The 24,735-nt window shown below is 51.6% G+C and overlaps 1 protein-coding gene across 1 annotated transcript in view; it reads left to right on the top strand.

Annotated features, from left to right (window-relative positions):
• Nucleotides 1–24,735, top strand: part of ZNRF3 (zinc and ring finger 3) — a 152,136-nt gene that overhangs the window by 122,992 nt on the left and 4,409 nt on the right. The window contains exons 3-8 of the mRNA XM_058656510.1: nt 17,815–17,889; nt 18,198–18,329; nt 19,574–19,684; nt 20,397–20,564; nt 22,223–22,325; nt 22,885–24,624. Coding sequence (XP_058512493.1) covers nt 17,815–17,889; nt 18,198–18,329; nt 19,574–19,684; nt 20,397–20,564; nt 22,223–22,325; nt 22,885–24,624 — 2,329 coding nt within the window. The remainder of the gene's footprint in view (nt 1–17,814; nt 17,890–18,197; nt 18,330–19,573; nt 19,685–20,396; nt 20,565–22,222; nt 22,326–22,884; nt 24,625–24,735) is intronic.

Genomic DNA, 24,735 nt, shown 5'->3' on the forward strand with positions numbered 1-24,735 from the left:
TGATACTCAGGGCACTTTAAAAGGGTGGAAGTATTGATAACCTTAAAAGTTGGTTCCAGGAAAAGAAAAAAAAATCAGTGTAGTTTTAAATATCAAAAGGAAGGCTTCATTTGGATAATTTTTAAGGCTGGTTTTTGGATTTTTGTGTGCTAACTAGAGTGAAAAACATACACATGATAAAGAGTTCTTTATGTGATAACCGTTTTGTTATTTAAGCAGTAAGGGCAGTAAAGGTTAAAAAAAATAGTTTGAGTTCCTCTATACACACCCCAGTTTTTTTTCTTTAAAAAAAACATCTTTATTGAAGTATAATACACATGATAAACAGCACACATTTAAGGTACACAGTTTGATAAAGTCTGACCTATACACACACACACACCCATGAAACCATCGCCACAATCAGGATGAACATTACCTGACACTCCCCAAAGCTTCCCTCCATTTCCCTTAGAAATCCCTCCCTCTTGGCCTCCCCTGTCTCCAGACAACCACTGCTCAGCCCTCTACTGTAGATTAATTTGCATTTTAGGGAATTTGATATGAATGGAATTATACAATATCGATTCTTGTTGACTGCTATCAGTCAACATAATTATTTTTGAGATGTGTTTGTGTCAGTTGTGTAAGTAGTTCATTGCCTTCTATTTTTTTTTTTTTTTTTTAATTTTAAATAAGAAAAGGCAACACTGCTCCCTGCCCCGCCCCCGAACTTGGGACAGGACTATTGAAGTTACCTACGAATTGTACATTAACTAACTAATGGCAATGATGAGTTAATCTGTAACTTCATCTGTTAGCTGTTAACATACCCGCCCCCAACCTTGACTGTCAGACCCTGCTCTCAGCCACACTTTCTCTCAAGGCTAAAACTGAAGCAGGGCTGAGGGACCTGGGCAAGCCAGTGATTCTGAGTCTCCACCCATCAGCAAATCTGGGTGTGGCCTGAGAACAGGGATGTGTATGGCACCTTGTGGGCCTCAGAAGGCAAGAGCTGGTGTTCTGGCTTCGGTCAGCTCACTGACCTACAGATTTGAGTTCTGCAATGTTCTTATCCCACAAGGAACAAACTCAGTGTGTTAGGGAAATTATTGTTGTTATACTAAGTACTCACTTGGCCAGCACTGTGGTATAGTAGGCTAAGCCTCTGCCTGCAGCACCGGCATCCCTTCTTGGTGCCCCATTTGTTCCCCAGCTGCTCCACTTCTGATCTGACTCCCTGCTTACGGCCTGAGAAAGCAGCAGAAGATGATTAACACCCACATGGGGGACCCAGGAGAGGCCCCTAGCTCTTGGCTCCTGGCTTTGGTTCAGCTCCGCTCCAGGCATTGTGAGACCATCTGGGGAGAGAACCTTCAAAGTAAAAAAATAGATTTTTTTTTTTAAAGAAAAAAGACTTGCTAAATGAACTCATCACATTTGAAATTAATTTGTTTCTTTTTATTTATTTGAAAAGCAGAGTTATAGAGACGTAGAGGAAGGGAGAGAACAAGCATGAGAGCCATCCACTGTTCTGCTCCTCAAATGACCTCAGTGGCCAGGGCTGGCCAGACCAGAGCCAGGAGCTTCATCCAGTGTCCCATGTAGCTAGCAAGGATGCAAGTCTTGACTTTACCCAGGCCGTTAACAGGGCACTGGATCAGAAGTAGAGCAGCTAGGTCTTAAACCAGTGCCGGTATAGGATGCTGGCATTGCAAGTGACAGCTTACTCTTCCGCAACACTGGCCCCCACACTTAAACACTCCACCTCTCTTCTAAGTTAACACAGTACCTGTCCACCAACAAATCCCTTCGCATCAACCTTCTTTTATGAAATTTCTGTTTTAAAAATGTGAGTGCTTGGCTTTAAATCACTTAGTATAGAAATGTTCTGTAAGTGATTGCTTGCAATGATACACAAAAGGTTTCTGTTTTTACTAATTGTCCTGGGTAAATATGTTTGAAGTTATTTTGAGAAGGCTAACGCTGAATTCTCCTGAATTCTGATTTTCCTGCCCCAAATCAAAACAGAAATCAGACATTATTGGGGGAGCTAGAGGGCAGGGTTGACAGGATGCAGGCCACCCCTAGTGGGACACCCTCCCCTGCTGCCAGCACACTGTGGCCTCAGAGTCACTGCCTTTGCTCATCTTAGTGGAGACCATGTGCCTCATTCATATGAGCCGTAGTCAGGGTCACCATTGCCCAGGAGACCCCTTTCATCCCCGGGCCTGGGGATGACCGTGACCCTTCAGGTGATCTGCATGGGCTCCTGGGACCCAGCCCCCCAGAACTCTGAGGGCCCTCCTCTGGATTTGCCTCACTGCTCTTCCAAATGTGCACACCACCCCAGAAGGCATACACTTTGATGCCTGTAGCCTCAGCAGCGTGCCAGCCAGACCCCTCGTGCCCACCTTATAGCTGGGTGCTTCTTGATCCTGCCTTGCCAAGCTCCAAGGTTGTCTGCTTGCTTTGTGGAGGTACCTAGGGCTTGTAGCTTTTTTTTTTCCCCCAGAATTTTTTAAATTGAAAAGTCTGGTTTACAGAAAAGATAGACAGAAAGATCTTCCATACACTGCTTCACTCCCCAAGTGGTCACAACAGCTGGAGCTGAGCCAATCTGAAGCCAGAAGCCAGGAGTCTCATGGGTCTCCCACATGGATGCGGGGTCCCAAGGCTTCAGGCCATCCTCTACTGCTTTCCCAGGCCAGACACAGGAAGCAGAATAAAAGGGAAGTGAAGCAGCCGCGGCATGAACTGGTGCCCATATGGCATCCTGGTGCATGCAAGGCGAGGAGGACTTTAACCACTAGGCTACAATGCTGGGCCCTAGGGCCTGTGGCTTTCCCTGTCACTGCTTAGCCACAAACCAGACTGCCAAAGTCCTGGATCACAAAACAAAGCGTAAGCACCCTGGATCATGACCCAGCTCTTTTCCTGTTCTTCTTTTGAGACTTCCCCAACAGGAAGGACTCTGGGTAATTGATAGAGATTATCCCTGATTCCTTTAATGTAACCTTTTTACTGTTTCCTTTTCCTGGGATTAAACTGTTCCTTTGCAAGAAGTCCTTTTTCTTTCCAATTTTAGTGTATGTGCTGCCGAAGCGAGCACAGTTCTTTTTCTTAATTTCTTATCTATTATTGACCAAAGGAAGTGATCCGACCCAAATCCACCTTTCTGCGTTTCACAGTCCCACGAGTCTCTTCCACTGTAAAAACTTTTTTTTTTAAGATTTATTTATTTATTACAAAGTCAGATATACAGAGAGGAGGAGAGACAGAGAGGAAGATCTTCCATCCGATGTTTCACTCCCCAAGTGAGCCACAACGGGCCGGTGCGCACCGATCCGAAGCCGGAAACCTGGAACCTCTTCCGGGTCTCCCACGCGGGTGCAGGGTGCCAATGCATTGGCCATCCTCGACTGCTTTCCCAGGCCACAAGCAGGGAGCTGGATGGGAAGTGGAGCTGCCGGGATTAGAACCGGCGCCCATATGGGATCCCGGGGCTTTCAAGGCGAGGACTTTAGCCGCTAGGCCACGCCACCGGGCCCCCATTGTAAAAACTTTTAAAGGTATGAACTGGCTTTTGTTTTAGTTGAGGCTTTTTTTTTTCCTCCAATTTTTCTGCATTGTTAAAAGACTATCAAACTATACTTTAAAATTAATCTGCCTTCCTGAAAAAAAAATCACTGCCCATCTATTTATTGTTGGGTATGAGTGTTAGTATGGAGTAGACATTTTAATATTTGCTGAGCAAGGGCTCGCAGGCAATATGCCTGCACCCATGAGTTGTACTGTTCCCAGGCTGAGGGCTGACATCTGATAGAAAGTGGGGACACGTGGGCTCAGTCAGCAGGCACCTCTGTTCCAGCCCTTTTGTCCCTTTCTTCTTGCTGGCCTGTGATCTGTCTCCCTTTCAGAGTGGCCACCTCTGGCTGTGCTTGGAGGGTTCTCTGTGGAACCACAAGGCCCCATGGGAAGAGCAGCTAGCTCTGCTAGGACTAGGACTTCTGGACGCACAGCTGTATCTTCATGGTAGCTACTCAAGAAATATTGCTTAAATCAATGAATCCTGAGAAAGAAATTCCTAAGAAAGCACTTTGCCTGAAAGCATGTAGCCATGGAACTGGGTATTCCATAAAGGTTAGGGAACCCCTTCCAGAGACCATCAAATCAGTAACTCTCAGTAGTCTGCCAGGGTTGCTTGATGCTGTGGGACCAAACTGGGACCATGCCAGTAAGTGTTTGCAGTGGCACGGTAATGCATAATGAGTGTGTAGCCCAAATCAGCTTTTTGCAAACCTCTCATGTCCATGCTGCTTGGTGTGATGGCACGGTCAGCCTCTCCGCCAGCACCTGTGTCCAGTTCCTGGGCAGCCTCCCCTTTTCCTTCACTCAGGTGCCCTGGCTTCCAAGAAGCCCCGCCCCCCATCACACCAGCCCATAGCACACACATTATCCCAGCTCCTCCCTTCCACGATGGTGTGGAGATTCTTTGAGCTGGTTCGACACAGCTGAGTTCTTGATCCATTCATTCCTGTTGTTCTAGCTCCATTTGTTTAAAACTGCAAGTTGCATGCCTGCTGCTTTGCTGCTCCCAGATGTTGGGTCATTCGTGGGATTGTGAACCTAGGAGCCTTGAGTGCCAGCAACACCTGCCATTGCTACTACAGCACTGACAGAGCAGCCCTGGTTGGATGAAGGAATGCCTGGCTGCTTGGCTATCTTGTTTTCCTCTCTATGCTCTCATCATAAGCACCATTATGATGAAGGTTCTTTATTAAGAGCTAGAACTGGAATGCATTTTCAAAGAAACAAGCATGTAAGGTTCAACACACCTATCAGCTTGTAGGACTGTGATCATAGCATTTGTTGTTTGAATTAGATCTACAAATATGGCCCCTTTTACTGTGTTTGATAACCTAACCCATGACCATCAGTATCCCCTCTCCACACCTCCAGCCCGCATCAGGAAAACTGCTCCTAACTGCCACACTATCATGACTCACTATGGAGAAGCGGGCGTAGTTAGGCAGCTGATACCCAAGTTCTATGCCTTGATGAGCTCAGCTGAATTCGAAAAAGCATGAGTTTCACGAAGGAAAGTGGGACTGGGACACCTGTGCAATAGAGTACCCAGAGTCAGGAGGACCTCAACCTTGAAATATAGAAGCTTGGGGTAGGAGTGGTTGCACTTGTACATACAGCCATGACCCTTGAGCAGCCTCTGTGTGCCTGCTGGGCTCCGGGAATCACGCTAACAGCTGGTGACCAGAATATGCCTATAGTAGTAGCTACCCCAGACATCACATAAAACAGCACACAGTGTGCTTTTGTCTCACTGGAATGCCCAGGCTTGGAGTGTTGGCTCCGTGTGCGGGTCTAGCTTCCTGCTGATGCACACCCTTCCAGGCAGCAGGTAATGGCTTAAGTAGCAGTCCCTGCCCCTCCCTGGGATTGAGCTCCCGGCTCCTGGCTTTATCGCAGCCCAGCTCTGACTATTGAAAAATTGGAGAGCAATCCAATAGATAAAAAATCTCTCTCTTTAAAATGAATACAGAGTAATTCTTTTCAAGAAGACATAATTGATGTATTGCTTTTAAAATATTTTCTTTTAGTGGGTCTTAGGTGTGAACTGTAATAGTCTAGATTTTCTAGAAAATTAGACATTTATCTGAGAAAGGACTTCACACATTCTGGGAGTGAGAGAACTGCAGAATGGACAGATTGAGTCAAGAAGGACATTCTCAGTGTACCATCTCCCCCTCTCTGACCTCCTTCAGGCCTTTGTCATTGTCACTCTTGGCTGCACCTACAAACCGTGTAAGGTACCTACAAACCTGCAGAGGACAGGTCCACCTCCAGCTCAGTTCCCTTCAGGCAGCCTGGAGGTAGGTGTCAACCCCTATAACATCCCTGAAAGTGGTAGAGTTTCCAGCTGCCACAGATGATCTTATAGGCCACTGAGCAGTCAGCCACTGACCACTTCTGCTTCTCTCATGCCGTGGCACCGTCTGTCTGAACTCTTGACGTTCCTGGGTGTGTGCCAAGTGCACCATAAGAAGCCTTCAGAAGGGAGACGCGCTCTAACTCGTTTTGGGTTTGTTTGTTTGTTTAGTTTTTTGCTGTAACTCTTGAGTGCCCACTGGCCTGCCTGTCCTGCACTGCCGCAGGGGAAGGGCCCAATACCCAAACGGGAGACACCCACAGTATATGCCATGTTCATAGGAGGAAGACGCATATAGCAGCAGTTACTAGGCACTTGGGATGTGCCAGGTGTGTTCCCAGTACTCCAGCGGCCGTGAGGGTACATCCCGTTAGTGTCATTCCCATGACACCAGCAGGTAGAGGCCAGTGGTCGTCCTGTGCTCACGGGGCACGGAACTGGCAAGGCCAGCCTGTGTGGCAAGGCCATCCCCAGGTCCACTTGCAGGTGTGTCACTCCACAGAGCCACCTTGGTGGGCTCTCATCAAGCTGACTGCACCCAGATGAAGAACAGCAGGGCTGAAGAGACCTTCTGATGGCCCTCCTGCATGGAACAGGTTTTGTTCTATTGCCATAAGGACTGGTCAAGGGATGGGGTTAGAAGATCATGAGAATGTATCATTCTGACTCTGCCAACACAGATAAGAGAAGTCACCACAGTAGGCCACACAGGGTATCATATTTACACAACTTGGATTCCAAGAAGTTAAAAAGGGTAAGAACTATACTGTAAACTTGCATTGACCCAAAGGGCAAGGGATAACAGAAATGAAGCAGCCTTGGAATGAGCAGACAACACGCTTCCAAGCTGCTGCCTGTAGGGGGCATCTGCTGTCCTTCCACAACCCCAGCAGAGCCGGGCAGTGATGTCCCATTCCCCTCCTTATTTTGACCCTTCAGAGCTGCATGACTTCTGTAAAAGCAGTTTTAAAAGGTGGACTTGGGGGCCCGCTGCAGTAGCCTAGTGGCTGAAGTCCTTGCTTTGCATGCACTGAGATTGCATATGGGCGCCGGTTCTAAGCTCAGCTGCTCCACTTCCATTCCAGCTCCCTGCTTGTTGCCTGGGAAAGCAGTCCAGGATGGTCCAAAGCCTTGGGACCCTGCACCTGCATGGGAGACCTGGAAGAAGCTCCTGGGTCCTGGCTCCATTGCGGCCACTTGGGGAATGAACCAGTGGGTGCAAGATCATTTTTTCTGTCTCTCCTTGTCTCTGTAAATCTGATTTTCCAATTAAAAAAAAAATGCACTTGAAATGGGGTTAAGATCAGAGTTGCCCAGATGCGCTGATGGGACGGGAAACACTGTGGATGGGATTCCAGAAGATTCAGTACTCAGGTTTCCAAATGTGCATACTTGTCCACCATCCCTAATCATACGAACCCTTGGGTCAACCTGAGTTGTCCTGGCCTGGGATCAGAGAAAAAGGGAGAGAGGCTTCGATCAAATGTCAACTCTGGTGGCCAAGTTACCGTGGGCAAGTGAGGTAACCTTTGAACCTTCAGCAGGAAACTGGGGGGTCAACACCCCCTTGCTCACTGAGCTTCAGAGATGTCCTAGGCACCTTGTCTGGACCTAGTCATGGGTTCTCTCCTTTCCCCCTTGTAGGTGACATGTTCCGGCTGCTGCAGCCATGACTGACAAGAGCCAGAAGGAAGGCTGCTTTAAAGTCGTGCTGCTTTTTTTTATTATTTCTTTATTAATTTTTAAAAGATTTATTTATTTTTATAGAGAGAAGGAGAGACAAAGAGAAATATCTTCCATCCACTGGTCCACTCCCCAAGTGGTCAAACCGGCCATAGCTGAGCCAATCCGAATCCAGGAACCAGGATCTTCTTCCAGGTCGCCCACATTGAGTGCAGGGTCCCAAGGCTTTGGTTCGTACCCTGCTGCTTTCCCAGGCCACAAGTAGGGAGCTAGACAGGAAGCGGAGTAGCCAGGATAACAACCAGCACCATTATGGGATCCTCCTGGTGGTTGCAAGGCAAGGACTTTAGCCACTAGGCTACTGTACCGATCCTTATTTATTAATTTGAAACAGAAGTAAAGACACAGAAAGAGATCCTCTGTTCCACTAATTAACTCCCTAAACAGCCTCAACAGCCAGGGCTGGGCTAGGCCAAAGCCAGAACCTGGAACTCCATCAGGGTCTCCCACATGTGTATCAAAGGCCTAAACTGTTGGAGTAGCCAGGACTCCAGCCTGCATCCCTGTGGGATGCCAGAGTTGGAGATGGCAGTCCTGAGCTCCTGGCTACACGATGAGGAGTCCAAGGAGATGCCCCGTTTTGCAGACTGCACATTCCCTCTGTCTTCCCAGGGAGGGGAGATGGACATGTCCACCTCATTTGTCTCAGCCCTGTCAAAGTTCAGAGTAGACCACAGAGTTAAAGAAGTGTGCCTTGGGATTGCACCTTTCAGGACTTGCTGACAGATTCAGTGTCAAGGCAGAAAGGTAAGCTGTATGTGTTTTTGAAAGTTCATGGAAAGAGATAAGTTTATTTTTAGTGCAAAAAATGTGAAATCCATGCTGTCTTTTCATGAATTTTTTCAAGTCCCTCTTCCCCCCACCTCCTGTTCTGTTTAGTGGTTTTTCAACCTCTATCCATCCCAAGCTCCACTAATGCTAGGAGCAGGCCTGCCTCAGCAGGCACAAATTCCTTCATCCAGATTATCATCCTCTTATAATTAAAAATAAAAAAAGGAACTTGTCTAATCAGAATAATCAGCTGTTCTTGAGTCGATTGACCACTAGACCTAGGCATTCTCTAGCATCTTCCTTTGCTTCATCCTAAGGGGGAAGGGATGGGGGCATGCAAGGGGAAGGTTTTGCTGGTTAATGGTTGCTGGACCCACAGCATTTCCACTGAATAGGAAAGTATTGAGGAATGCATCCAGACCAGTGATCCTGGAGGCCTCTCCCTGCACTTTTGGGTCCCAACAAGTGGTTCTGAGCCTTTTGTGCCTGGGAAACTTCTAGGAAACTTTGGTCCTGGATCCCGTGTGGTGGTGTAGTAGCTAAAAGTCCTCACCATGCATGCGCCACTAGGACCCCAAAAGGATGCCAGTTCGTATCTGGCTGCTCCACTTCCCATCCAGCTGCCTGCCTGTGGCCTGGGAAAGCAGTGTGGAGGATGGCCCAAAGCCTTGGCACCCTGCACTCACTAGGGAGACCCGGAAGAAGCTCCTGGCTCCTGGCTCCGGATTGGCTCAGCTCCAACCATGGAGGCCATTTGGGGAGTGAACCAACAGATCTTTCTGTCTCTCCTCCTCTCTGTAAATCCGACTTTCCAATAAAAATAAATGAATATTTTAAAAAAGACTATCTATCCATCTATCTCTCTATCTCTGGTCTGCTGCATCTCCTTTCCCCCCCACCTTTCTTGTTTCTGTCCGTCCGTCCGTCCATCCATCCATCCATCCATCCAGGAAAGCAGGTAGCTGCCTGGTCTTCTTGAACCTTTGCAGGCACCAGTTGTTCCTTGTTGAGCTTGATTTAGCCACCTAATTAGCACTTGTTTATATTAATTAGTCGCCATATGCATGGAAAGGAGGTGGTCCTTTTTGAAGTTTTCAGTTGCTGACTTTATAAGATTTGGCCCAAAGTGAGATTTCTGGGAAGCTAATGGCTTCCAAGTTCTTCCCAAGGTTTCTGTAAGACAGTTCTCAGAATGACTCCCCTACAGCCACTTTTCCATCACATCTTCCACCCCACAGTGTGAATGGGACCAGGAGGGTGTAGCCGGCCCTCCTGAGTTTGATGCTGCTTTGTCAAGGTGTTAGAACAAAGAGGATCATTGTGTTTCTTGGAACCAGTCTGAATGTCTATGTTTGAGATTAAGATCGAGAGAAATGCATTTCCGCTCGACACCCAGTAGTTTCTGGTTGTGAAAAGGGTACCAACCTGTGCCACGGCGCCGTGACACGGCCTCGGACTGCAACCTCTTCTGTCAGTTCCTTTAATTAGGAGAAATTAAGTGGGACTGCTACATATTTTGAGAATAAATAACACTGTTGAAACTTAGGCAGCCGTAACCACTAACTTAACCACTGAGTTCTCGCTGCTACATGTCTCCCAAATAGATCAGCATAATCTTAACCAGGACTTAAAATGCATCATCTTCGTTCCGGAGCTCAGAACCTGCAGCCGACGGGAGCCTTTGCAGGTTTAATGACTTTAATTATGGCAAGAAATATCTTCTACTGGTGGGGAGGGGCGCGGCTGGTGGAGGGAGGGGTAGGCAGGCAGAGGGTGGGAGCAAGGCCAGCCCACTGGGGGCGGGGGTGGGTGAAGTAGCAGGGCTGGGGGAGAAGGGGGACCCTGGGTGGGGGGACAGCAGGGGTAGAAAGGGATGGGCACAGTGGAGGAGGAACCCTGGGGGGAAGTTGGGGGGGAGACTTGGCCGCAGGGCCTAGGAGTTCTGAGCTGTGTTTGTGGCTTCAGTGCTTTGATCTCCTGCCAGGGAAACCTGGAAGGTCAGGCCGGGCTGCAGCCAAGCCCTGGAGCGAGGAGCCAGGCGGGCGGCGGAGCGGGCACCTCCCTGGGCAGTGAGCCGCCCAGGCCTCCCACCCACCTCGCTTTATCTCTTACTGGCTATTTTGAGATGGGGGCTTCCAATCCTGCAAGTAAACCAGCCCAAAACTTGGCTTAATCAAGTCACACTTGCACATGGAGTATATGCTTTAAAAGAAACTAGGTTATTTTGTCACAGCTATGGAGGAGGTGGAGGGCTTCCTCTCCCTTCCCCCACCTGCCCCTGCCCCTCCACCCCCACCCCAGCACCAGTTGCCCAAGAGCAGCAGGTGATCGCTGGTGTCTGTGAGAGGTGGTAGTTTGCCTCTCCCACTTCTAACACTCTTCCCCTCATCCCCCCCCACCCCGCCTTCTTGGCACCAGGATTTTCTCCCTGGTTACCCCTGTGCTCTGGTGTGTGACCTCATTTCCTGTGGAATGAAAGGTTTCTGTCGGAAAACAGGGCCCTCGGTGAGACAGGCCTTGCAAGCCCCCTTGCCTGGCAAGTGGGTCCCGGGTCGTCGTGGTGACTCATGCTTCACGGCGCAGCAGCTGACCAGAGTGTTGGACAGCCTGGTGCCTGGGTGGTCACTTACTAAGTGAGAAACTTCGGGAACAGGAAAGGAAAAAGTGAGGCGTGAGGGTTTAAAATCCACTTAGCAACCTCCAGAGGAAGAGGCGTGAAAGGACCTAGTGAGCCCCTGGTGTTTGGACTGCGGTAAGACCCACCGAGAGAGACCTGTGGGCACCAGGCATGGCCAGTCCCTGGGGGACCAGTGCCCCCTCCCGGACCACAGGAGCAGCCAGGCCGCAGCAACAGAAGCCACATTTGTTGCACTCTGGCGTTTCTGCAGGATCCAGCTGTAGGTGCTTTGGTCTCTTTTTACGCTGAATGAGGCCACCATTGGGCTTAGGAGTTTGGAAGCCGCATGGGCTCTGCTGCCAGTCTTCCCTGAAAGCCAGCCAAGCTCTGGGTCTTTGTACCAGGTTAGAAGGACAGGCCAAGGTCCACATCTTCCTGGGCAGACACCCACCAGGTGTGGCCACAGTTCTCCATGTGTTGCATGGGAGACAGTTGGGGTCCAGTGCTGATCGGGTAGGGGCAGTGTCCCTGTGGCCCCGGGATTGGTCTCTGGGCTTTGCTTTAGTAACGACTAGGGGAGGCTCCCAGCCCTCCAGGGAAGGGAAGGCCCAAACACTGCAAAGGGACAGACAGTCCTGTCTTCCCAGAACTTTGACACCCACTCATGTGACCTGGTGTGAAGTTTGGCCAGAGACACAATCCCAAATGAGCAGCCAAAAGACTCCTCCAACACAAAGACAGCCACAGAAGTGCTACAGTTAACCCAAGCCCAAACCTTGCAAATCTGGAGCACCAGAAATAGTTGATGTGGAGAAGACCTAGAGGACAGGTTGTTCTCAGTGAAAAGAGTCAAAATAACCAGCAGAGATCCATGTGCGTGGGTTGGGGAGGGAAGAGGACTATGGGAGTAATCAGTGCTCTTGGTAGGAGGGCCCGGGGTGCCTGGTGCTAAGCTAACCCTAGTAGGGGGCGCTGTCATGCATGTGTCCCTGGGGGAGGACTTCAACATCCAGAGAATTTACAGAAGTTCACTGTAAGTTGGGCTCCAGGCTTGGGTTTGTAGTCTGGAGATGATGAGCCTGGCGGTAGGAGGTGAGACCTTAGCCTGAGAGCAGTGCAGGTACAGATCCTTCTGTGGCTGTGTGGAGTCCACCAGGAGCAGAGGGGCTGGGCCGGGGACCTCCCAAAGAGGAACAGGTTGGCAGCTATAGGGACAGAAAAACAGAAGGTGGGTTTGCTGGTAGAATCAGCGTCCCTTGGAAGAGAGTGGGCTATAAGGAGGAGGGCACAGTGGGGTCCAGTGCCAGCACCCCATGTGCTGTTCCACTTCCAATCCAGGTCTCTGCTAAGACGCCTGAAAAAGCAGTGAGAGCCAGCCCGATTGCTTAGGTCCCAGCACCCACATGGTGCACCCAGCTGAAACTATTGTGGCCATTTGGGGAGTGAACAGCCAATAAAAATATCAGTCTCTCTTTTCATTTCACCTTCCAGTTATCAATAAATATTTAAAATAAATGAATAAATAAAAAGCTACAGTTTTGACTTGGCCCCTGGAAGAAGGAACCCAGAGAATAAGAGAGTTAAGAATTGTATGAAGAGGCCCGGCGGCGTGGCCTAGCGGCTTAAGTCCTCACCTTGAATGCCCCGGGATCCCATATAGGCACTGGTTCTAATCCCGGCAGCCCCACTTCCCATCCAGCTCCCTGCTTGTGGCCTGGGAAAACAGTCGAGGACGGCCCAATGCATTGGCACCCTGCACCCGCGTGGGAGACCTGGAAGAGGTTCCTGGTTCCCGGCATCGGATTGGCGCGCACCGGCCCGTTGCGGCTCACTTGGGGAGTGAAACGTCGGATGGAACATCTTCCTCTCTGTCTCTCCTCCTCTGTGTATATCCGGCTTTCCAATAATAATAAAATCTTTAAAAAAAAAAAAAAGAATTGTATGAAGAATAGGGCCATAGCAGGACCCCATACACCCTCAGCCTGAGCTGGAAATGCCCCTAGATGCCTGGGTCAGCGTCCTCTACTCAGGGAGTGACCAGAAATAGCTCTGGGATACAAGCCGAAGCGGGATCTTGATGCCAAGGGGCCTACCCGTTGGGGTCAAGCTCCCACGCATAAATTTGTGCAAGGAAAGTGGAAGGCAAACACTTGGGGTAAGAGAAGGCCAGTCCTCAGCACCCTCATCCTGCTCATTGCCAAACGCTTTCCCGCAGGATGAGAGTGAGTCTGTTCCAGCAGATACTTCTAGAAGGTCATAGCTAGGCTCTTCTTCCCTGGGATGCTTGGCACACAGTTGTCAGATGGAGCCTGTATAATTGGTTCAAGTGTTCTCATGCCAGTAACTATCCCATTTGAAACGTGGATGTGCCTCTCATTCAGTAATTGACATTCTGATCAAAATGTGAATTTTTCTATCACATCCCCCAGTTTCAAGCCTGTGAGAGGGAGAGGAAACAAGCTGAAGAGATGAAACTGCTCACATTTTGGCAAGTCATCCACCATGGGATATTGGATCCCAAGGCCCCTCCTTGAAGGGAGGGGTTACCAGAAGTTGCTGAAATAAATACATAGAAACAATTGTTCTGCACCCGAGAAATGTTTGGAATTATAGGTAGATAAGCTTCTAGCATGTTAATGTGCTCTGTGTGGGTGAGAATATATATGCAGCATTTCTCAAAAGAGACTGGCCACATCCTCTTACATACACTTTGAGAGGAGTTCTTACTGAGCAAGCTCAACAGTGATCCCAATTTCTTTTTTTTTCCCCTTTGATCCCAAATTCTTAACTGCTTGCCCACTTGCCTTTGCAGCCTCCTCACGGAGGTCCACGCTGGCCTTGCAGGCTGCAGACAGGCTCCGAAGACAAGACCGTGCGGCCGATCCCTGCTGTTTATGTGTCCCCAGGGCTCAGCACACAGAGTAGCTGGCTAATGACTACTATCGGACAGCTAAATTAATAAACGGTAATACAAATGGCATTAAGCCCCGGCCCTGCCTACTGTGTTAATTAGTTTGCGATCTGCTTTGTTAGGCTTTTTGAGGTGTACAAATGTGGTCGGTAAGAGCTACCTCGCCGCTTGCTCCTGGACTCCCAGGAGATGTCTGCCACCAGGCAAGGTGTGTGTGTGCAGGATGTGTGCATCTGTAAACTGAGCAGGACCACTGGGAGCTATTTTAAGGTCAGCTGCCACTAGGCCATGTTCTTTAAATACTGCACGGTTTACACTAGAGGAGGTAGGTGCAGGTGTCCCAGAGTCCCTGCATCAGCTGGGGACAGTGAAAGGAAGGAAGGAAGGATTTTTTTTTCCCACACAAGCACTTAGAGAAACACTCAAGATAATCATAGTTTCAGGGAAAATGCCTCCCCCCACACCCCAAGAAATGAGAAGAGAGACACCGAATGGAAGGGGCTGCACAGGACCCTGACCCTGAAGGATCAGGAGGGTGCGTGTGATGAGCTCAGAGCTCGTCTGCCACATGGGAGGATTCTCCTAAGGAGAGTGCTCCTCCCCATCAGCTCACCAACAGGCCACCTTATCCTGCTATCAACCCTGTCAACAAATGTGACTGTATTCTTTGGGCCACTCTAGCTTGTGATCAGTGGAGATTTTATGCATTAATTAATCTCCACTTGCACATAGATTGCACATAGATTGTCATTAGTGCAGTCAGGCGAGTCCACATTTAAGACTGCGTGGGTTGGCTTCACATTCTCCATCCTCGCCTTCAGTTCCAAACTCCTCTGTCTTCAGGATATTGGATATAAAAAGCCAAGATTCAGTCAATGTATCATTGCTTGTTATTATTAATAATTATTTTAATTAAATAATCATTAACATAGCAAATAGGAGTGAGAAAATGAAAGCATATCACAGCCATTAAAAAATACTTAGCAGGAGCCCAGCATGCTAGCCTAGCAGCTCAAATCCTTACGTTGCACGTGCCAGCTCTAATCCTGGTGGCCCCACTTCCCATCCAGCTCCCTGCTTGTGTTCTGGGAAAGCAGTTGAGGACAGCCCAAAGCTTTGGGACCCTGCTCACACATTGGAGACCTGGAGGAGGCTCCTGGTTCCTGGCTTCAAATTGGCGTAGCTCTGGCCATTGCAGCCACTTGGAGAGTGAATCAGCGGATGGAAGATCTTCCTCACTGTCTCTCCTCACTGTCTCTGCCTGACTTTCCAATAAAAATAAAATAAATATTAATATATATTTGGCATAGTTGGGGAAGGGGTGGTGCAGCGTTGTAGCTAGCAGGTTAAGCTGCAGCTTGCAATGCTGGCCTGCTATATCGGAATGCTGTTCAAGGCCCAGATGCTGTGCTTCAGCCCCATCTCACTGCTGATGAGCCTGGGTAAGATGGAAGATGGTCCAAGTGCTTGGCCCTGCCACCCACATGAGAGATACAGATGGAGTTCTGGGCTGTTGACTTCGGCCTGGCTCAGCCTTGGCAGACCGAACCAGCTGATGAAAGCTCAGTCTTTTTTTTTTTTTTTTTTTTAACTAGAAATTATATATATTTACAAAGAATTTTTAATAACTTGTTGAAAACTTGCAGTGAGTTTAAGAACAGAATGCAGGACAGGCATTGCAGCACAGCCAACTGCGCCATTGCTTGCAATGCCTGCACCCTACCAAAGGGCCAGTGTGTGTGCCGGCTGCTCCACCACTGCTGATGTGGTTCCTGTTAGTGCATCCTGGGAGGAAGCTCGTGCAGGTGCTGGACTCCTGTCACCCAACTGGGAAACCCAGACGGAGTTCCTGACCCGAACCTGGTTATTGTGGACATCTTGGAGAGTGAACACAGCAGATAGAACATCTCTTTTTCTGTCTGTCACTCCAACATCCAAATAGATTAAAATAAACTTTAATAGAGGCAAAAAGGGCAGGGTACCACTAGGAAAGCCCCACATGTCACAACTTCCACTAAGAGGTAGACGATACATGCCCTCAAATAACACTAGTCATCCCAATTTCCACACTTATCCTGTGGTCAGGAATTTGGGACAAAAAGATTTTCTATCACTTTTTTTGGGTTATTTTCTGTTAGGACGGCATTTTGTCAGGATTTTCCTACAGGGCAGGTTAAACACTGGGTCACAAGGGCTTGCTTAACAGCTGTTGAAAATGGCAGCAGGCCGGGCTCAGCGCAGTAGCCTAGTGGCTGAAAGTCCTCATCTTGCATGCACCAAAATCGGTTCTAATTCCACCAGCCTAGCTGCCCATCCGGGTCCCTGCTTGTGGCCTGGGAAAGCAGTCAAGGATGGCCCAAAGCCTTGGGACCCTGCACCCACATGGGAAACCCAGAACAAGCTCCTGGCTTCCTGACTGGGGCGTGGAAGGAACCACAGTCAGGCTGACTGGAGGCATCCTCCTTCTCTGACACATAGAGCAGCTGAGGCTGGGTCTGAGTGAGATCCAGTGACTTGCACCCAGCTGAGGCAGGAATGCCTGCTAGCATTCATTCCCCTCCCGGCCACTACCTAAGGCAGCAAGCACCCCATGGATGGGGCAGAGGGAAGGCGTCAGCAGAGGCTGTAACTGCAATTCAAAACATTCTCTGCTGAAGAACCGTTGGTGTAGTGCCAGCGCTTCTGAAACTACCTCAAAACCTGGGTGCAAAGGAACGGACTGCCTTAAAGGTGTGGGATGAGACTGCCCTCTAGTGGGCAAGCCGACATTGATCTAGCCATATTCTTAATGCTGTCTTTGGGGCCAGGTTGATGTTTGGGGATTTTTCCTGTAGAAGGAAATTCAGATTTTCTCTATGTCAGACCCTACCCCTAGTGACCCTGTTAACCTCTGACCTTGACCATCGTTTGTTCATGCTATAGATGGGTAGTTTTGGTTTCTGTTTTGCACACACATGCACACACACATTAAAGACATCACTTCCCTAACATGATCCTGGTTCCTAAAATCCAAGGTGCGTCTAATGTCTTATTCTTCCAACAGCTTCTCCTCTGTTGCCCACTGAAGTTAGTTGACTAGGATAGAAAGGAATTCTTTCTCATCACCCCTGCCCGCACCCCAGAAGACTCGCCTGGCTTCTCATTTGTTCCCAAAGCGACCTAATCTCAACTCTCTGATCTGCCGTGCCTCAAGTGGCTGACTCACCCGGATCTCTCCGCAGGCCGATAGAACTCAGTCTCCTGGGCCCACTCCAGCCCCGCTGAATCAGTCTCTGTGGTTGGAGCCAGGAACTCGGCTTTACAAACTTCCCAAGTGGTTTCTGATGTGCAGCCAGGTTCAACAGCCAGCTGCGCTAAATCCCCCACTTTACACTCGTTTCTCGTAGCTTCCCCTGCAACCTCACCCCAGCGGCATCTCTAGAGGTCTTCAGCCCATGTCCCTCATTCAAACTGACCATTCAGGGGTTCGTTCAGGAGTAGTCCACATACTCTTCCAGCTGAGTGACATGGGAAGGAAGAGAGGGCCACCAAAGACATTGGCCCCCGTTGCTGACAGGGCAGCCTGTGAGTTTGCTATTTCATTTTTGACATTCGGTTCCAGAGACAGAAGCTTATGAGTTACCTACCCAATTCCTTATTTTTCATCAAATCTAACTCTCTGGAGGACCATGAGAAATAGATGACCTTGTTCCCTTTGTACTGAGAGGACAGTTGACTGATGTGCCAACTGTCACATGAAGGAGTTGGTACCTGTCAGTTTCTGCCCTCGTGTGCGGTCCTGGCCTCCAGGGACATGCAGGGAGGTAATGGGACCAGCATCTCCAACTTGCTTTTTCCTTCCACCAGGCCAAGCGTGCTGTGCAACGAGGAGCCACCGCAGTCATCTTTGATGTCTCCGAAAACCCAGAAGCAATCGACCAGGTAAAACGCTCTGGCCTTGCTGGCGGTGAAGGCTTCCCGTGAGAGGCACATTCCTTAAGCCAGGCTCTGTCACCTTGGAAGTTCTGCTTGAAGTTAGATGTCACACCCCTGAGAGATGAAGAGTCAGGGAGATGGGGGTCAGGGAGCTTTTCTCCAAGGCCATCGCTTCTGGAAGCTACCAGGCTGCCACACCTAGCTGGCTGAGAACTTTCTGCAGTGTTGAGCGTTGTCTTTCTGCAGCCTCTGTCTGTCTCCAGTGTCTCGGGAGGAGGTACATCTTTTAAGCACAGCCTTGTCTTCCTCCCCAGCTAAACCAGGGCCTGGAGGACCCACTGAAGAGGCCGGTGGTGTATGTGAAGGGTGCAGATGCCATCAAACTGATGAATATCGTCAACAAGCAGAAAGTGGCCCGAGCCAGGATCCAGCACCGCCCGCCTCGAGTGAGTCTCACACCAGCCAGCCCCGGGATCTGCGCGTGCACCCCCAGGCACCTGCCCCACTACCACATGTGCTTCTGTTCCCTTCCCCCTCACACATCCCCATCGCTTCAGTACCCCTTCAGGCTCCTGCACATAGAGCCTGCTTCAGCAGCGGCACAGGAAGCCAGGGAGAAATTTCACCTATTGTCTTGGATGTGAGCAATTTGAATAGTCTCACGAGAAACAGATTTGCACTAAGATGTCACATTCCCTGTAACAACTCAATAGCTTCCTTTCTCCTCCATCTCATCTCCCTCTGAAAGACTCACAGGGGATGGGAGAGCTGAAGCCCCTAGCACTTGGCTTCCCATGCCCCCTGCCCCTTGCCCCCGACCTTAGGACTGTGGGAAAGGCCTGTACTTTTCGCCCATGTTAGGTTCAACTCCCTATGTGCCGTGTGAAGTTACCTTCCCCCAGGACTGACACTGGGGCCTCATGTGCAATGCCAAGTCTCCCGTCCTTAAGACGCCTCTGGAGGAGACACTGCCGTTTGTCAGCTCTTCATGGGCGTCTCTTCCCCCCAAACCTGGGGCTGAAGGATTCTGGAGGCACAGAACAGGTGCCCCGTGAACACTGCATCTCCTCCTCACGAACACTGCACTGTTCACACAACAGGGATGGCCCTGCCAACTGCCCAGGTGTCCAGATGCAAAGGACTTCCAGATCACCAAGCCCCACTCCTCAGGGCTACGTGCCCATCCCAGGGGAAGCAGCTTCTGAGTTCTTCTAGGAGACAGGGCACTATGAGGAGAAAAGCACATACTAGGGGCAGGGGGAGTCTGCAGAAACTGGCCGGCTTTTTCAAGCACTTTGGGAAATATGACTCATTGTTGTAGTGGAAGCCAATATCTGTGGAAGCAGCGTAACATTTTCTGAGTGCTTATAACTTGTTAATTATACAGCTCCTAATCACTGTTCCCACAAAACATGACACTCACTCCCTTGTCCCCTGAGTGCACTTACGTTCTTTCTGACTAGCTAAAGTGACACCGTGCTGTTTCATGGGGAGCCAGGCCTCCAGGGGGGCTCCTTTGACCATGGGGTGTCCTGACCCCTGCCGGCCTTCCCAGGCCGCGAGAGCATGTCACGTGCAAGAGTGGCAGCCCACGAGTTTGTCCTGAGCTAGAGGGGAGTTGGCCCCATGTGCCTTCCCCTGGCTAGGGCCTTCGACTGCCGTGCTGAAGCAAGCCTGTGTCGTCTTACAGCAACCCACCGAGTACTTCGACATGGGCATCTTCCTGGCTTTCTTCGTCGTGGTCTCCTTAGTCTGCCTCATCCTGCTGGTCAAAATCAAGCTGAAACAGCGGCGCAGCCAGGTAACACACATGGACCCCCGCTGCCCATCACTGGGGACCACCAGGGCCTTGGTCAGCCCTTCTGTGACAGCCTGAGGCACAGCAGTATCCAGCACTAGGCCTGACCATCGCGCCTCAGCTAGGACCTGGCAGCCAGCAGCCGCATGGGCAGAGTGACAAGCCAGATCTCAGGCCCTGGCCCACTCTGCTCAATCTGATTCTGTGTGGCAGGCTCCCTTGGTGACTGTCAGTGAGCAAAATGGCCACTGTGGCACTTAAGCAAGCACATCCCTGTGTGTTCTTGCAAGAAGGCAAAGTTTGGCCACAGGGGCTGCTGAGAGGCTATAGGCAGGGATCCAGACTCAGACCTTGGTCGTGAGGGGGCGCAGGTGAGCAGTCCACAGTGAGCATGGTCACTGACATTCTCCCAGCAGTTCAGCACCTCCGATGGGCATGCTGCTTAGGCCTCACACATGTTATCTCTTGGTTCCTGCCATGTCCTTCCAGTAAAGAGCAGGTTCCCTTGGCATGGAGCAGTTTAATAACTCATGAGCCGGCTAAATCTGGAGGCAGGCAGGCTAAGAAATGGGCGAAGATCCCTGTGTTCAGGTGATGGTAAAGGCCTCTGTGGGACAACCTCAACTCAAAGCAATTGCTTACCCATGGTCCCTGGCGGGCAGCCATGACTGCTAATGGGGTCCCAGACCCTAACAGCTGACATTCTACCATGCAGAACTCCATGAACAGACTGGCTGTGCAGGCTCTGGAGAAGATGGAAACCAGAAAGTTCAACTCCAAGAGCAAGGGCCGCCGAGAGGGGAGCTGCGGGGCCCTGGACACGCTCAGCAGCAGCTCCACATCTGACTGTGCCATCTGCCTGGAGAGGTACATCGACGGAGAGGTAAGGAAAGAGGCATCCTGGGCAGGGCTGAGGCAGGCCACTCAGCAAGGGATGCCCAGCCCTGGAAGGCCACGGCACCCCCTTCCTTTCCTACAGCTCTGCAGCAACTTCAGGTCACTAAGCGGGAGGGACCTGACATGATCTGACCTCTCCAGCCCTGTGAGGGAGTGACCACAGCGCAGCCACACTGAGTACAGGTGGCTTCGGAAGTCCATCAGGGACAATACGGGGGCTTTCAGAAAGCTCGTGGAAGTCTCATTGTCGGTTTACCCATTTGTATTTATTTGCAAAACAGAGAGAGAGAGAGAGAGAGAGAGAGGGAGGGAGGGCATTCCCAGTAAGAGCTGGACTCTCCGGCATTATGTTGCCTGTCCATCATATTGCAGTTCAATTTTAGTTCCCCATGGACTTTTGGAAGCCACTCCCCCACTCCCTTCTCTCCCAGTGCATGATCGGCCAGAGAAGTCTGCTTTCAAGAAAATCCACACATGCTATCTTCTTTTCTTCATTTATTTATTTTAAAGATTTATTTATTTTTATTGGAAAGGCAGATTTACAGAGAGGAGAGACAGAGAGAATTATCTTCCATCCGCTGGTTCACTCTCCAAGTGGCCACCATGACTGGAGCTGAGCCAATCTGAAGCCTGGAGCTTCTTTGTGGTCTCCCTTGCGAGTCCAGGATCCCAAGGCTTTGGGCCATCCTCTGCTGCTTTCCCAGACCACAAGCAGGGAGCTAGAAGGGAGTTAGAGCAGCTGGGACACAAACCAGCATTTGAAATGTTCCAAGTTGCAAGCATAACACCATGGGGGCTACATGCCACTCATCATCTGTCAGGAGATTAAGTGAATGTGGCCCAACACATCATCAGGCAGATGCACACAAGCACTCTATGCCCAGAGACGTAAAGGCAGGGAGCCAACTGCTCACTCGGCAAGCATTGCACCTCTGATGGAAACTTCATCCCCTGCCACAGTGTAGGCTGGCAGATAAAAGCTGAGTTTATGCAGAACCTTTTAGAGTCCTGGGTGCCTGCCTGGACTGTCTACATTCTGGCTTTGTGGTCCTGGGCCAATGACCTCTTTGTCCAAGCCTCCTGTGCTTGTGCCATGGGCCCAGCCTTCCAGGTGGTCTCAAAGGTCACCTGAGGACTGACAGGAGACCTCTGTCGTGATACAGTGTCAGGTGTTCGTTTGAATTGTTATCAACCAGGTACCCCCAATTTGGTGACAGAGGGGGACAGGACAGCTTTGCCACTTGACCTACATCTTCCTTTCAGCTAGTCCCCATTTGCAATCTCTGGAGGCAGCCACCATCCCCAAGCTGCGATATATCCTCCACCCCTGGCTTCTCAGCCTCACTACCACAAAGTTCTGTCCTTCCCCGCGTGCTGGCATATGTGTTGCGCTCCTCTGACTGTGAGAAAGGGGCCAGCTCGCCAGTGCTCCCATGACTGGGCCTGGCACATGGACAGGTTCACGTAGGCTCTGCCTTAGCATGGGGCCAATGTGTACCTGGAGGTCAGGGGGAGGGCCCAGGCATGGTGAGAGGGTCTTTGGTGCACAGCAGGCTCCACAGAAGGCAGCCCACATGGCTGAAGGCAGAGCTGCGTGCTCACCATGTCCTCTCTTCAGGCTGTGTCTCTTCTCCCCATCTGCAGGAGCTACGGGTTATCCCCTGCACTCACCGCTTTCACAGGAAGTGTGTGGACCCCTGGCTGTTGCAGCACCACACCTGCCCACACTGTCGGCACAACATCATAGGTAAGGGTCCCCAGCTGCCGCCACCGGCACTGCCAGGGGTGAAGTTACAGGACGCTGTCCTCTTAGTACTGAGCCTGGCGTTAGGAACCCCTGGGGTACCAGCATGAAGGGTCGTTCCAAAGCCACCACCCCTGCCCCCATCTCTTCAGTGGCCCCAGAGTAGAGATGCCCACTCCTGCCGAGAGTCACAGGGCTATTCTCCAGGGCCACGGGGGCCAAAGCGTGTGCAGTGCCAATATTGTATTACTTGTTGTGGGGCAAGGGACGCTATCACCTCTGTGTTACCCCCACCCCCATTGCTGTCCACATACCCAGGTGGTGCCCTGGTCCGGCAGAATGGTGAGGAGGTGGGGTCCTTATGAGGGTGACCACCTTTCACAGAGACACAGTCAGCCCTCCCCCAGCGCAGCCAGGCTTGGCAACAACTTAGAAGTGGGCAGGCTCAGGAAAATAGGCACTTGTCCCGTGACCAAGCCCACTGCTCCAAGCACTATCGTGTTTCGCGTCCAGTACCTGTCTGCTTGGCCCTGCTTACTCTGTTTTGTCTGCTTCTCCCCAGAACAAAAGGGAAACCCGAGCGCCGTGTGTGTGGAGCCGAGCAACCTCCCTCGGGGTCGGCAGCAGAGGGTGACCTTGCCCGTGCACTACCCAGGCCGTGTGCACAGGACCAATGCCATCCCAGCCTACCCCACCAGGACGAGCATGGACTCCCACGGGAATCCCGTGACGCTGCTGACCGTGGACCGACACGGGGAACAGAGCCTCTACTCTCCGCAAACCCCTGCCTATATCCGCGGCTACCCACCCTTCCATCTGGACCACAGCCTGGCCACACACCGCTGCGGCCTGGAGCACCGGGCCTACTCACCAGCCCACCCCTTCCGCAGGCCCAAGTTCAGCAGCCGCAGCTTCTCTAAGGCAGCTTGCTTCTCCCAGTATGAGACCATGTACCAACACTACTACTTCCAGGGCCTCAGCTACCCGGAGCAGGAGGGTCAGCCCCCCGCCAGCCTCCATCCCCGGGGCCCGGCCCGTGCCTTTGCACCCAGTGGCGGTGGTGGCAGTGGCAGCGGTGGCCTGCTCTTCCCCACCATGGTGCACGTGGCCCCGCCCTCCCACCTGGAGAGCGGCAGCACATCCAGCTTCAGCTGCTACCATGGCCACCGCTCAGTGTGCAGCGGTTACCTGGCCGACTGCCCGGGCAGTGACAGCAGCAGCAGCAGCTCTGGCCAGTGCCACTGCTCCTCCAGCGATTCGGTGGTAGACTGCACCGAAGTCAGCAACCAGGGTGTGTACGGGAGCTGCTCCACCTTCCGCAGCTCCCTCAGCAGTGACTATGACCCCTTCATCTACCGCAGCCGGAGCCCATGTCGCACCAGCGACGCCAGTGGGTCAGGCAGCTCAGGCCGGGGGCCTGCTGTGCACCTCGAGGGCTCCCCGCCTCCACCCCCACCACCACCTCCACCGCTGCCACCACCCGAGGAATTCCAGGCCGTGCATCATGGTGCTGGGCGGGGTGAGGCCTGGCCGGGTCCCACCTTGCCCTCGGGGGACCAGCTGTCTACCTACAGCCTGGACATGAACTACAGCAGCAGCTCCTCACTGGAGCACAGGGGGCCCAACAGCTCTACCTCAGAAGTGGGGCTCGAGGCTTCTCCTGGGGCTGCCCTGGACCTCAGGAGGACCTGGAAGGGGGGAAGTGAGGGGCCACTGTGCACCTGTTGCTATGAGCCCCAACCCTCAGCTTCCGGGTCCCCCCTTCATGAGGCCTGTGGCCTCGCCAGTGGGGAGCCACAGCCAGGGCAGCCGGGAAGCTCCATGTATGGCCTTCCCCCAGACCATCGGCCCAGGACAGATGGGGTAAAATATGAGGGTCTTCCCTGCTGCTTCTATGAAGAAAAGCAGGTGGCCCCCAGCGGCTGCCACACCGAGGACTACTCTGTGAGTGTGCAGTACACACTCGTTGAGGAGCCCCTGCCCAGCTGCTACCCGGGGGCCCGGGACCTCGGCCAACGCATCCCCATCATCCCAGAGGATGTGGACCCAGACCTGGGCCTGCCCTCAGACTGCCAGGGCCCCCAGAGCCTCAGCTCCTGGGGTGGGCCGTCCGCTCTGGACACACCTTGGCCCCATGGGGCTCGGGGAGCAGCCCAGGAAGAAGAGTGGCCCCTATGCCATCAGGCCGGGGCACCACTACCACCTGGCTGCCCTCCAAACGATGCGGGTGCCACCACAGCCAGCTTCCCCTGCACCTCCCAGGACACTCAGGAGTCTAACGCCATGGCCCCCGAGGCTGCAGGTGAGTAGGAGGTGGACCTGGGCCAGAGAGGGATCCCCACAGCGGTACCCTTCTCGTTGTGTTTTCTGAAAGTCTCCTTTGTGCCTTGGCTTTGTTTTTATTTTTGTTCTT

This window comes from Ochotona princeps, chromosome 29, assembly GCF_030435755.1.
Source record: "Ochotona princeps isolate mOchPri1 chromosome 29, mOchPri1.hap1, whole genome shotgun sequence".
Lineage (NCBI taxonomy): Eukaryota > Metazoa > Chordata > Mammalia > Lagomorpha > Ochotonidae > Ochotona > Ochotona princeps.